The sequence below is a fragment of the Zingiber officinale genome, chromosome 4B (assembly GCF_018446385.1).
Source record: "Zingiber officinale cultivar Zhangliang chromosome 4B, Zo_v1.1, whole genome shotgun sequence".
NCBI lineage: Eukaryota > Viridiplantae > Streptophyta > Magnoliopsida > Zingiberales > Zingiberaceae > Zingiber > Zingiber officinale.
Genome location: NC_055993.1, coordinates 43,495,380 through 43,510,200, shown reverse-complemented (window position 1 = coordinate 43,510,200; position 14,821 = coordinate 43,495,380). Strand labels below are relative to the sequence as shown.

At 38.6% G+C, this 14,821-nt stretch overlaps 1 protein-coding gene across 1 annotated transcript; it reads right to left on the bottom strand.

Annotated features, from left to right (window-relative positions):
• Positions 1–3,291: 3,291 nt before the first annotated feature.
• LOC121975003 (pentatricopeptide repeat-containing protein At1g08610-like) lies at positions 3,292–14,424 on the bottom strand. Its single transcript, XM_042526344.1, has 2 exons — positions 13,850–14,424; positions 3,292–5,163 (listed from the first exon to the last, which is right to left on the bottom strand). The coding sequence occupies exon 2, from the start codon at positions 5,144–5,146 to the stop codon at positions 3,413–3,415; it is 1,734 nt and encodes a 577-aa protein (XP_042382278.1). The 5' UTR covers positions 5,147–5,163; positions 13,850–14,424; the 3' UTR covers positions 3,292–3,412.
• Positions 14,425–14,821: the final 397 nt, after the last annotated feature.

Here is a 14,821-nt window from a genome sequence, read left to right as displayed (position 1 = left end):
AAGAAGTTAAATGCATCCCAAGAACAAACTCTCAGTGAAACCTTACTGGAGTCCAGTCTTCTACGAGATGGTAAGAAAAAGTTTGAAGCCCTCCACCAGACAGCCGACGCCAGGTACCATGAGGAGCTAGCCCTCAAGGAGAAGGCATTGTCGGAACTGGCTCGACAGACAGAGGCCCTGGACAACCTTATGCTCATGCACAAGCAAGAGATGAATCACTGGACTAATGAGTTCAATGCCAAAGACCTGCTCCTGATAGACTACCGAAAAGATTTGGAATCCCAGACCACAGAACTGGGTTCCTTACAAATGGAGCTATCTCAAGCACGAGCTGCCCTGTCCAACATTGTCATCGCCTTAGAAGCTTATAAGGCAGGAAAGAGCGACTGTCTTCGGACAAGCTGAGAGGAATACCTGCGTTCTTCAGAATTTGGCTTCCAAGTAAGAGATCGCTTTGTTAGGGCACTCACGTATGACGTGGTAGGAGTAGTCCAACAGCTCAGAGAAGGATAGTACCTATCATCTGACCCTCCAGCGGATTTCCTAGACCATCGTCAAAGAATGCCCGATGATGGTTTTTTAGAGTTCAAGTGACTTCTTGTCTAACACATTTGTTGTTTCATGTTTCTTTTACTCCCTTTGTCTATAAAGGCTTATTCTAGTTATTTCGTCCTCGTTCTTCATTCCTACTTCACGACTTCTCTTCAAGCTAGATCTCCTTATAGGAGTACCTTCGGGTTATTGCGTGATCAAGTGAGAGGAACTCCTTCTACTGAGAGCCACAAGAGCTAATCGTGAATGAGATTTTTAGATCCTCGCCCGACTGAGCTCGGGCGATTAGGCGAGGTCTGGTCCTTTAAAATTGTAGGAATCCTTTGTGGTTGTAAAACGGTGGTGTGCTTTTCAAAAGCCGCTCGCCTCTTGGCTTCCTTGAATAGTTCATACCTTCGGCTGTCATGGTGACATTGATCTTACTAGTGTCCTCCATCGTCACGTTCCAGAACAAGTGAAGAAGATTCCCACAGAAGACGTCAAATTGATCCTGTCCGGAATCTAAGTCAGTCAGAGATCAGCGGAGATGGCACTAGTATTGACAGAGAGGTGACTTTGACGCACCCGGTGTATGCATGTCCGAAAAGCAAACCCCCACGTGGAACTCTCTGATCTATAGTATGAAGATTGATAGTACTTGAACTCTGCACACACTCAGATAAGAACCCGGAGCGTTAGAGACCTGAAACTAGGGAAAATGTCCCCGGCGTAAGCCCTCCGACGCTCAAGCCAGGTCAGTTTTCCCAGAAGAACAGTGTACGATGGAAAAAGAACTGTTGAAGACGAGTACGTATATGTACATATCTTGCTAAGGAAGAGGACCTCTCTTTTTATATGATGCAGCATATCTTCAGAGTCTGCTTGCTGTTCGAGAATGTCGGGTGTCAGGGTTTGTTGGGTGAGAGAGGATGTATAGTGGTCTTCTATTGGTGAAAGGAAAGTTTCATTCACAAGTGATAGTAGACCATAAGAATATCATGACGTATGGTAGTTATTCTCTGACAGGAGGTTACGATTCTCTGACATTATTGTCGCTTAGCACTTTCTGTCCTGCCCGAGTTTAGCTACAAACAGCTCGGGATGACCATTTAAATATACCACCCGACTTGAGTCTTGATGAGGAGGATAAGCTATGGCGACCTGCTCGGGTTTTATTTATATATGAGACTGTGGTGAGGGACACATCTTTCACGTCTTGATCGTTGAAGGGCCAATCGGGAGTTGTCTTAGTGAAAGTACCAGGCCTGGCTACATAGCCTGAGCTGGGGAAGTCCGATCAATCGAGGACAGGTCAGGAACTAGTACTAGCTCCATCTTATGTATCAGATATGAGGGACCCGCTCTGGTTGTGACCATTCGATCCAACTCTCTATTTCTCCTGATTGTTGACTGTCACGCTCCTTTGACTATTGACAGTTACATCCTCTTGACCATAGTTTGCAAAATCGCGATCCGGATCGTAGGATCGTACGATCCTACGATCCTAAGACCCAAAATCGATCCAGGATCGTGCAGAATCGAGTTTTGCAGCAGGATCGTAGCAGGATCGGTAGGATCGGTAGGATCGGAACAGGATCGGTAGGATCGTAACAGGATCAGAACAGAATCGGAGCAGGATCGGTGGAAGCTTTGAGAGGTCATAACTTTTGACTCGGATTGAACCACGTGGCCTATAATATATCAAATCGAAGCTCGTTCAGAGATCTTTAATAAATTTCAAAGTTTATCCTTAACCACCCTATTTCAAACCCAAAAAATATTATTTAAATCCTTTTCGGATGCCTAGAAGATTTTATCTTTTTTTATTATATTTTTTTCATCTTGTTAGGGTTTTAAATTATTTAAACATATATTTAATTATTTTTGAGTTAGTTTTTTATCAATAATATTATGTCATTTTCCCCCCAAAATGATGAATTTTTGGATATCTATTGTCTAGTATTGTGTGATATCAACCAATCTTTAGAAGATTATTTTCGACGTTCATATTTGAATCAAAGGATCCAATAACTTCTGTTATGTACGTTAGGTGCTTTATTGGCCTTTAAATTGGATCATCTTATAAACCAAGGAAATATTTTTGACGTTGAATGTGTTATTATTATTGTGTTAATAGAAATTTTATATTCTTTCATTTTATGATATGAAAATATAAATATTATTACTATGTGAGAATAGTAGTTAAATTACTAGTTAATTTAAATTTGTACATGTAGTAATGTAATCTAAGGTGTTGAGTGTAAATGATTGCATATATATGCAAAATTAATTGTCTATTTATATGTAAATGAGTTTTTTAAGTATTTTTTCTAATTATTAATCATGTATGATAATATTTTAAGGGTTTTTGGTAGGATCGTACGATTCTACGATCCGATCCTGACCGATCCGATCCTAACCCTAAATCGATTCTACGTAGAATCGCGATTCTACAAACTATGCTCTTGACTATTAACTGTCATGTCCCCTTGACTATTGATTGTCACATCTCCTTGACTTTTAACTACCTGACCTTATCAGCCTCACCTTTATGCACCATATCACCCACTTAGGCTAGTACCTTGACTTGAGTAGGACATGTAGGCCTCACTTTTTCCCCACATCAGTAGCTAATTACATTGTAAGGAAAGATGGGTTGTTTAAGGATCCATAGATAAGCCTAGTCAGCGTCATTTTAAGGCAATTTTTTCATGCAGCTAGTATCAGTTCAATTCTTAAGACATTCTTTCACACCATCCAAAGACAAAAACAGATCAATTAGAAGTATCAAATGAAATAATTGTAGCTAGTCTAGAAGTGGTAAACGGAGTGATATGCAATAGACTCAAAATGAACCTACAATTTCTAACCTACTCTACATTCAGTCTTCTTCAAGAACTTTGAGCTCAATTAACATCTTATACATCCGCGTAGCTGCCTCAGTCATTCCAGAGTCAGCAACACTTTTAACTAGTGCCTTGTAAAACGTTTTACTGGATTTGGTACATCTTGATACCATAGTACTCAAAATTTCAACTGCTGTATCCAGCTTTCCATTTCTGCACAACGACCATATCAAAAGGGTAGAAGTACTGCCTCTAATCCTGCAACCTCTCTTAACCATCTCTTGCAACACCAGTGTTGCTTCATCGACCATATCTTGTTTGCAAAATCCCATAACCAGTGAACCATAGGTTATGTCATCGGGAGTGATTCCATCATCTATCATCTCGTTATACAAAGACATCACTTTCTTAATCTCCCCCTTCTTTGCCAGTCCATCAATCAAGGTGTTATATGTAATGACAACCAAAGAAAATCCGTGGTCCCTCAAAATATGAAGTATATCTAAAGCCTGCTCTACCATGTCCAGTTTACACATTGCTGCAAGAAGAGTGTTGTAAGTGACAATATCAGGTGAACAACCCTCATTCGTCATCATAATCAAGATATCAATCGCTTTATCAAGGATCTGGTATTTACACAAACTGTTAATTAAGATATTGTATGTAACGACAGTTGGTGTAAATGAAGCTTCCTTCATGATCAATAGTATATCATCCGCTTCAGCCCACTGTCCTTGCATACAGAAGCAGTGAAGTATCGTGTTATAGGTTATTGCATTTGGTTCTAAACCATGTGTCGTAAAACCAGCCATAATGATTTTGGCGTCATCCAAGTTGCCCCCTTTGCAGATTAAATTGAGGAGAGAATTAAAGGTCACCTGATCAGGATAGCATCCTTCTGAGATTAAATCTTGCATAACATCAATAGCTCTCAATATACCACAGTGTTTGAATACAAGTTGAAGAAGAATAGTGTAAGAAACAAGATATGGAGGATAACCTTTTCTCAGCTGATCCTTCCAAAACCAGATTGCCTCGTCATACTTACCGATGGAAAACATGGATCTAAACAAAATGTTAAATGTTATCACATCAGGATCGCAACCACAAAAACTCATTTCTTCAACAAGTTTAATAGCAGCATTTAGCTGCCCTCTCCTGCAAAGACCACCTATCAATTTGTTGTATGTAATAATGTCTGGAACCCCACCAGAAAAAATCATGATATTAAGAACACGAGTGGCCTTTTCAATTCTATCATTATTGACCAAACCACGGATCAAGTTTGCACAAGATGGGAAATCTGGCACCTGATTCAATCGCGCCATAACATCAATCAAACTGCAAGCTTCCATGATTTTCCCTTTTTTGCAGAAATTGCGCAGGATGTCATTGTTGGACAGCTCATCACAGTCCACAAAGTACCCATCAAACATTGAACCATTTATGTTTGAAGTTGATAACCACATTGGTTTAGCGAATTCAGTGGTCATCGACTTTCGAGAACCACAGAAAGTTTTGATGCTTCCCTCAATTATATCTATGGGACCACCATTCAGTTGTGGACTAATATGTGAAATTTGAAGTGGAGGAGATCTATCAATCTGTGAATCATGGTAAAGATAGAGCTTTGTTGGGCACTCTATGTGAACTGCCAAAAGTTTCATCCGTGAGTCAACTCGTGAACCATAAACATAGTTGGAGTTGATGTTGTAAGATAGCCTGCTGAAGCAACAAATATCACTCACAGGCTTCTGTGAGAACACCATCTTCAATATCAATATTCCTGTTTAAAAGTTATATGGCAATGCAATCAAGTCATTTTCATCCACATTAAAGCTCCTACCATTCAAGAAAAATATCCATTATATCATTGAAAAGAACAGAACTGCTGAGAATAAAAATTCAAGCAAAGTATTATTACAAAAAAAAAGACTCGTTTCTACAAAGTTTATTACACATATTGCCAAAAAAAACAATGTCTTAAAGTTTTGTTTCCTATGAGAGAAGGAAATGCGAGAGAAATGTAGTTCAGGTGAGGACATTATTTTCCTTCCAATCATTTTGTTTACTTCAACAGACTCTAAAAGGAGAAAGTAAATTTGCATTTATTAAAGATTCAAAGTTTACAGAAACTAAAGCAAGCTTCCTTTCACTTTGATATTTACCTGATTTGGGTAGATATAAAATGAAAGAATTGGATGGAATTAAATTCCTTTATCCTCTCCTCTCCTCTCCTCTTCCCTCCAAGTAAGCTAGAGAAATTGACAAATTCAATTCTTTTCATTCTTATATCCTTCCAAGTGACACACCATTAGAGTTAAAATATCTTAGAGAATAATAAATTTCCTTCGTAGGAAATTTTACCAAACTATGTGTAGTATTGTGCATTAAAATATTAAAATTAAAAAGATATGGATTAAAAGCAACGGACAAAAAAAAATGAAAAAGACAGAAAACTAACCATTGTAGGAACTAATATGCCAAATATAAATGATGTTGGGATTCAATCAAAGTTCCACATTGAAAAGATTTGAAAAAGATCATGGGTTTAAAAAAGATGCATGATATCTCCATTGGAATGAGACATTTTGGGGAGAGCCCAAGAACAAAGTCATGAGGGCCTAGGCACAAAGTGGACAATATCATGTCATTGTGGAGATATGTGGACATTCTTTGGGCACAATAAATTGGTATCAGAAATACAGGTTTTTAGCGGATTTCTTCAACATGTCGGGGACGACTTCTATGAAGTTTGATATGGTGAAGTTTGACGGAACCGGAAACTTTGGATTGTGGCAGAGAAGGGTACTTGTTGGTGCAACAAGACATGGTGAAAGCACTAGAAGAAAGAAAACCGGAAAACATGGAGAGATCAGATTGGAAGAACTTCAGGCGAAGGTAGTAGCAACAATCAGATTTTGTCTTACGGATAACGTGATGTACCATATCATGGACGACGAGTCACCGGTAGCACCTTGGCAAAACCTGAAAAGCTGGTACATGTCAAAGTCATTGACAAATAAGCTGTATTTTAAGCAGAAATTATTCGGGCTGAATATGACGGAAGAAACAAATCTGAGCTAGCACATCAACGTATTCAACCAGATTATAAGTGATCTGAAGCGAGTTGATGTGAAGATCGAAGACGAAGACAAGGCGCTGATGTTGTTGAATTCTCTACCTTCATCTCCTATGTACGAGAATTTGGTTACTACTTTGATGTGGGGTAAGGAAACTCTCAAATTGGAGGAAATCACAGGTGCGTTGCTAGATTTTCATCAAAGGAAGAAAACAAGCGATGAAGTTTCTTAGGGAGAAGGACTTGTGGTAAATAGCAACCAAGAGCGTGGTAGGAGTAAATCTCGACATGGATCGGGTAACAACAACAAGGCTCGTTCTAAATCGATAAGGAAGAAGGTGATCACGTGCTACAAATGTGGAGGCAAAGGTCATATCAAGAGAGATTGTCCAGAGATAAAGAAATATGTTGCAAAGAACAAAGGTAGTTCGGCAAAGTCTACAAACATAGTTGAAGAAGAAAATTCAAAGAGCAGTGATGGATATATGCTATCAGTTATGTCGAATTCGGAGCAGCGGACAGATGCATGGATCTTAGACTCTGCATGTTCATATCACATGACTCCAAACAAAGAGTAGTTTGACACCTATAGGGCAGTGGATTCTGGTTCAGGGTTGATGGGAAACGATGCGTCATGCAAAGTTATCGGCATAGGGAACGTCAGAATCAAGATGTTTGATGGTGTGATCAGAACTTTATGTGATGTCAGATATATACCAGAGCTAAGGAAGAACTTGATCTTACTAGGCACACTGGATGGTATTGGTTGTAATTACAAATCAGTGAATGGGGTGATGAAGGTCAGCAAGGGAGCTCTGACGTTAATGAAAGGACAAAAGGTAGCAAGAAACATCTACAAGTTGATAGGGACTACAGTTGTACGTGGAGCTGCCTCAGTGGAGTTTGAATCAGACTGTGCTGTCTTGTGGCATATGCGGCTAGGGAATATGGGTGAACGTGGGATGCTAGAACTTCACAAGAGAGATTTGTTGAAGGATGTCAAGACGTGTAAGCTTGAATTCTGCATTCTGTGTTCTTGGGAAACAGAGCAAAGTACAATTCAAGATGGCAGCAAACAAGATGGAGGGGATTTTGGACTACGTGCATACGGATCTCTGGGGACCAGCCAGTGTAACATCATGTGGAGGGCACTTGTTTTTAATGAGTTTTACTGATGATTTCTCACGGAAGGTCCGGGTATACTTTATGCGTCACAAGTCGAAAACTTTTATAAAGTTTAAACTGTGAAAAACTGAAATGGAAAACCAGACCAAAAGAAAGATCAAATGTCTTAGATCAGACAATGGGACTGAGTACACAGATTCAAAGTTTCGGGAATTTTGTAAGTAGCATGGGATAATGAGTCATTTCTCGGTTCGCAGGACACCTCAGCAGAACGGGATAGCGGAAAGGTTGAACAGGACAATCATTGAGAAAGCAAGATGTCTCAGGCTGAATGCAGGGCAAAAATCAAAGTTGGATGCGAAGTCAAAATAGTGTATTTTTTGGGGGTATCATAAAGGAGTAAAAGCTTCAAGCTTTGGGATTCTAAGACAAATAAGGTGGTGATCAGTAGAGATGTGGTGTTTGACGAGAAAGCTATGTTACAACGTACTCAGGAAGAAGGAAAGGAAACACTACAAAGCAACATGGAGAAAGATGTTATGCAGGTGGAGCTAAAGACTCATGACTCCGATGATTCTATCTCAAAGCACACAGAGCATCGCACTATACCTGGTGCGGCCCTGGCCTACGACCCTCTCAACCACAAGGGAGACATGATCGCCGGCATGCATGCAATGACATGATGCGTACAATGCAGCAGTCTCCCTTGTGGTTGAGAGGGTCGTAGGCCAGGGCCGCACGCTCGACCACTCATGGGTAGTGACGGCTGGAGCGTGCCGCTTGTCCTATCGTGCCGCACTCGGCCACTCATGGGTGGTGGCGACTGGAGTGGTGAGCAGTAGGGACCCTATTGTTACGTAGCTAGATAGCTACTATACAAACTGTCCACTTGGTCACTCGAGAGTAGTGACGACTGGAGTGTCGTACAGTTGTCATTGATCCAGTCTCTCGACCATACAGGGGTCGTGGTGCAGAGAGGTGAGCGGGGTGACTATCCATGCATATGCTGTTGTTATTATATTTATGCTGCTGTTGCTTACTTATGTTGTTGTTCCTTATTTATGCTGCTGTTGCTTGTTTATGCTGTTATGCTGACATAGGTAGAGATATATACCTGTGATATGTGTTTAGACACTGACTTACCTATAGTTATTATGTATATACCTCACATGTTACCCATGTAGATATGAGCAGTACTGTAGCACGTCTTTGCTACACCTTACCTTCTATTACTAGCTTAGGATATGATTTTCCAGTATGGACACTTATTATGATATCCCAGTATCTGTTATTTTCCCTACGAGACTGTATACCTTTGTATCTCTAGTTCTGTATTATGTTCATGCACTATCTGTTTATTACCCGCTGAGTCTTTATACTCACCACCCTGTAAATTGGTTATTTTGCCAGGTAACAGGTAAAGGATTTATGGAGTCGTTTGGAGAACCTGTCCACCAGTCTCACGTCACATTCGAGGACGATCTTATGATTTTGGTATTCCTTACGCTATTTGTATTTTGGTTTTGTACTTGTTCTTGTATTTGTGTATTCTATTATTTGGAGTATCGTTTGTGGTATCTTGTATTTGATTTGTTAATATTGTGTCAAGCTGAGCCGACTCGCAGTTAGTTGTTTTGTTGCTTTATGCTTCCTATTTTATGTTTTCCGTTGTGTTATGTTTCAGCCATGTGGGCTGCTATGAAAACTGCGTGGTTGTGTTATTTATCCAGCCGTGTGAGCTGTTGTATACTGCTGATGAGTATATCTGTGGTTATATGTACTTATGCTTCATATTGTCATCAGTACAGAGGAGATGCTGTCGAAATTTTATCGGTAGGGACTCCTCTGGAGGCGTGACAATTATTGTAAAATTGATTTCAAATATTAATAGATATGTATATATATTAAATAGGATGTGATAATGTTAATTAGGATGTGTTGAATATTTATGATGGGATATTTAATTTTGTTGTACACAGGTTTATATGTATTAGATTGAAAATTATAGAAACAAATTAGTTCTGCAAGAATTTTTAGGATTTAGGGGCAAATTTGGTGATAAAAAAAATTTGTCCCCAAATTATTGTAATTTACTATGTATTGATAATTTTTACGACAAATTATTTTTTATCCCAAAATTCGTCCCAATTCTGAGACAAATCCATAGATTTGTCCCATATTCTGGGACAAATACATAGATTCATCCCAGAATCTGGGACAAATTCACAGATTCATCCCAGATTGTAGATTATAATTTTTTTTATTATTTTCATCGCCAAAGTTGTCGTAAATATGGGATGAAAATTAATTTATCGCAGATCATAAATTTTTTTATATTATTATTTTTGTCACCAAATTTGTTACAAATTTGGGATGAAAATTAATTTGTCATAGATAATAAATTTTGTATATTATTATTTTCGTCACTAAATTTATTGCAAATTCTACAACAAACACCGAAATAGTTATTTTTGTGCAAAGTTGCCTATGATAATTTTGCTATAAACGAATTTGGCGACAAAATTACAATTTGTTGTTAATTTCATCGCCAAATTTGTCCATAATTTTACAGTAATTTGCGATGAATATTATTTTTGTTGCAAACTTGACGACGAATTTGGCGACAAAAATATTATTCATCGCCAATTTCGTCCCCAAATTCGTCGCCAAGTTGGCAACAAGAATTTTAGGATAAAAATTTTTTCGTCACAAATTTCGTCCCAAAAATTTTTGCAATGAAAATTTTTTATAAATTCATCCAAGAATTCATCCCAAAACAGTATTTTTTTTTTGTAGTGATTTGTGGTTGGAGTGTACTATTATAGAGTTAGAATTTGATGTGGTAAAATAAAAATTAGTATTTTTGATAGATTCTAGAGTATCATATCAACTTCCTAAAATATAAAATTTACTTTAAAATTTATATTTTATTCTTTTGCATCATATATTCTATTTATTTTATAAATTAAATAAAAATATCATTTAATTTAGAAGAGAAAAAAAATAAAGAGAATGAATTGTTAATAATAAGTAGATATTATATAGAAAAATAATAATAATAAAAAGTAATAAAAAATAGAAAAAGAAGAAAATAATAAAAATAAATAAATAAATAAAAATTTTAGGATAATTGATATAGTATATAATGAAAAGTGATGATTTAAATTTAATAAAATAGGTGATTTATAAAGATATATAATACTCTAAATATAGAATTTATAAGATGTTATAAAAAATTGATATAATACTACAACATTCTAACATTATAGTATATAATTTTTATATTAATGAAAGTTAAATTCCGGATCAGTAAATTACATACTCGAAACCTTTCTCTCCCTAAACCCTAAATTACAAACTCGAAACCTTTCTCTCCCTTAGTGACGCCATCCTCGGGGTTATTAAGACACGAATCTTAGAGCACCACGCTTCTGCCCTCAGTAAAACCTTCCTCCCTCGTTGATACCTCCATCGCCCCCTCGCAGTGCATCTCCCTTCCTAAACCCTAGCAGCAGCGTCGTTTTGACCTGTTCGACGAAATCCTACCAAAGGCGTCGCCAGGCGATACAAACGACGCATCAGGAAAAGAACAATTCACGTTGTATATCTCTTGCTTTCCTCCTGCTTCTTCAACATCTGCTAGTTTAGTCGGAAGCTTTTTAAGAATTGAAATCATATGGTATTTTGGGCTATTTGGAACCTTCTCGGGTTAAATTACTGCCATATCGTACCAGTTTCATCGAAAGATATAATATTGCGAAAGATGGTCTCTTTTTATGCAAGTTTCGCATGGAACAGAATTGGTCTATTATTAATAACATTGAATTTATTTGAAAGTTCGCTCTGTTCTTGTTCTTTAAGGTTTTTTCTCTCCTTAATAACAAAAATCAAATAATTCCTTGATCTATCTATCTGATTCTACCAAGCGTGGATAAAGAATACTTTAGTTGATAATGTTCAGAAAATGTTGATTGTCTAATTCTCTCCACAATCGAAATATTTTCCTTTCTCTAGGACTTGGAATCCTAATTGTCATTTGTTATGCAAATAAAGGGCAACACCTCTCAACCTCTAAAACGCGGAAGAAGAGGAAGAGAGAAAAGAGATCGCGTGGAGCAACAAGATAAAGACGCACTAAAGGAGAGCAAATATGAAGAAGAATAAGAGTTACCGTGGTTCGGCGACGTGCCTACTCCACAAAAACGATCGAAGTTTTATTAGAATTCTCTCTACACAAGAGAATCACATCTAATGATTCTTGTGTTTGTTGTTGTACAATAGATTTACAATGATCCCTATAAATAATGCTAAACCCCAGACCCAGTAAAATCGTAACATAATTTTGTTATGAAAAATCATAACAAAATTCTATTATATAAATTCTTAACAGAATTTTATTATGAAAAATCTTAACAGATTTTTCTTTCATAACATCCCTCATATTAACCGTCATCCAAATATGAGTCACCCGTTAACAATCTCCACCATGGAGAATTATCACCCCTTCGAAGAACACGAGTATCTAGCAAAACTCCGTCTGGATCTCTGGGTTTGGGCTTCCTTCCTCTAGCATCTAGACATATAGATCAAGTTCAAGTAATGCTTAAACTTCTCTGTGGTGCTTTGTCAGCATATCTGCAGCATTGTATACAGTGTGAACCTTCTCAAGTTGAATTTCCTCGGAAGCAATCAACTCTCTGATCTTGTGAAACCTCACATCAATGTGCTTGGTTCTCGTATGATACACTTGATTCTTCGCTAAATATATAGCACGCATAACAACTTGACTCCACATTGCTGAACACCCAGTTCTCTAACCAACCCTGTAAGCCATAAAGCTTCCTGCGCTGCTTCAGCTGCTACCATGTACTCGGACTCCGTAGTAGACAATGCAACAATAGATTGTATCATAGATTTCCAACAAATAGGTCCTCCTGCCACAATGAATACGTATCCTGTAGTAGACCTCCTATTATCTAAATCTCCTACATAGTCTGCATCTACGTACCCAACAACTGAAGGATCTTCCGGTTGTCTACTGAACATTATGTCATAATCAATTGACAGTTGTATTTCTCAAGTATCTGAAAATCTATTTCACTGCATCCCAATGTGGTCGACCAAGATTTGAGAGAAATTTGCTCACCATACTAACTTCTTGCGTCAAATATGGTCTCGTGCAAACCATGGAATACATCAGACAACCAACTGCACTAGCATAAGGAACCTTTGACATCTCTTAGATCTCATTATCCGTCTTTGGACACTGATAACTTGAAGTGATGTGCCAGGGGTGTGCTCACCGACTTTACATTCTTCATGTTGAACCTATCCCGCACCTTCTCCACATAGCTACATTGAGACAACCATAATCTCCCTGCAGCTCTATCCCTGTGAATCTTCATCCCAAGAATCTTCTTGGCTTCTCCCAAATCTTTCATGTCAAATTTCTTGTTCAGTAGTCTCTTCAATTTGTGAATCTCTTTCATCTTCTTTGCAACAATGAGCATGTCATCTACATATAGTAGTAAGAAAACCAGTGATTCATCTTCAAGGCTCTTCACATATATGTAGCAGTCATACTCATATCTCTTATATCCGTTTTGAGTCATGTATGAATTAAAACGTTTGTACTATTGCTTAGGAGATTGTTTCAATCCATAGAGCGATTTTTTCAACATGCAAACCAACCGCTTTTGTCCGGGCTGACTAAATCCCTCGGGGTGTGACATAAAAATCTGCTCCTCCAAATTTTCATGAAGGAATACAGTCTTCACATCCATTTGCTCAAGATGCAAATCGTGATGTGCCACTAAAGTCAACATCGCTTTAATTGACGTATGCCTTATCACCGGAGAAAAAATTTCATCATAGTCAATCCCCTTTCTCTGCAAATACCCCTTTGCTACCAATCGAACTTTGAACTTCATTTCTTCTCCCTCTGACATTGCTTATTTCTTCTTGAATATCCACTTGCACCCTATAGCTTTCTCTCCTTTAGAAAGTTCCACTAGATCTTACGTTTGGTTCTTATGCAACGACTCCATCTGCTCTGCTATAGCACCGGTCCACCTATCCTTCTCAGAACTGTGTATCACCTCTTGAAAAGATCAACAATAATGTACGTTGAAGAGATCAACAATCTGCTCAGCAAGCATCCGAAGAGCATGCTATGTCATGTATCCATCCCGATCAAAGAAGAATTTAACAAAAGGAATTCAACATGCGAAATCTATGCATCCTTAAAAGTTCGGATGGGGAGTACCTTGGATGGTGGCCCTTCGGTGGTGGCACCTAATCGGGACCCCGTTTGCGATGGAGCAGCAAGAGGGAAGCAAATCTGCCGATGTCGACACCCCGTCAACGTGATCAGGAAGAGGCCAGGGGTGGAGAAGGCACTCGGATTTGGTTGTCGACGGTGGATCGATCGTGAGAGAAAATCAATGCTAGGGCTCGGCTTTCCCACCCTTTCGCTGAAGATCAGGCTATGCGAAGCAGGGGTCTGAGAAGAGGTGTACCTGGCGAAGCTGTCGATGAGAGGTCGAGGGATTAGAAGGCTCCGGCGAGCGGCGGCCTGAGCAACGCCGTGCGATCGGGTACCGTGGCACGTCTCTGGTGCTCGCGTGAGGGAGGAAGAGAGCCGGCGGCTGTGGCTTGAGGGAGAAGGAGTCGTCGGGTGCGGCTTGAGAGGGAACGGAAAATCGGCGATGGTGTCGGGATGGCAACGTCGGCTAAAACATAGGAGAAGATGGAATCACGAAGGAAGAGAGGAGAGGATTCGGCGGAGGAAGAGGAGTCGGGGAAATAAAAAGGAATCGACAACAATAACTTAGGGTTTAATAACCTAACTAGGTTTAAATAATTAAACCTTATATTAATAACTCTAATCAACTCTCACTTCAGGGTATTTCAAACAGGCTTTCTTATAGCCCCACAATTATTCCCCTTAAAATACATTATACAAGCTCCAATTAAATGCTAGAAAATTTATAAAAATTCTCAGAAAATCCGATAATATTATTTATCAAATAATCTTATTATTTGGGGTGTCGTATTTTACATTTTATTGTAATACCCTGGTTTCTGTGATTCTGGTTAAGTATGGCTTAAAAGGTTAGATGGTACTATCTATATCACCAAGGTGCACCTTCCTTTTCGGAAGCCCAAACTTAAAAACTCCAAAGTTAAGTGTATTTGGCTTGGAGAAATCTGAGGATGGGTGACCTCCTGGGAAGTT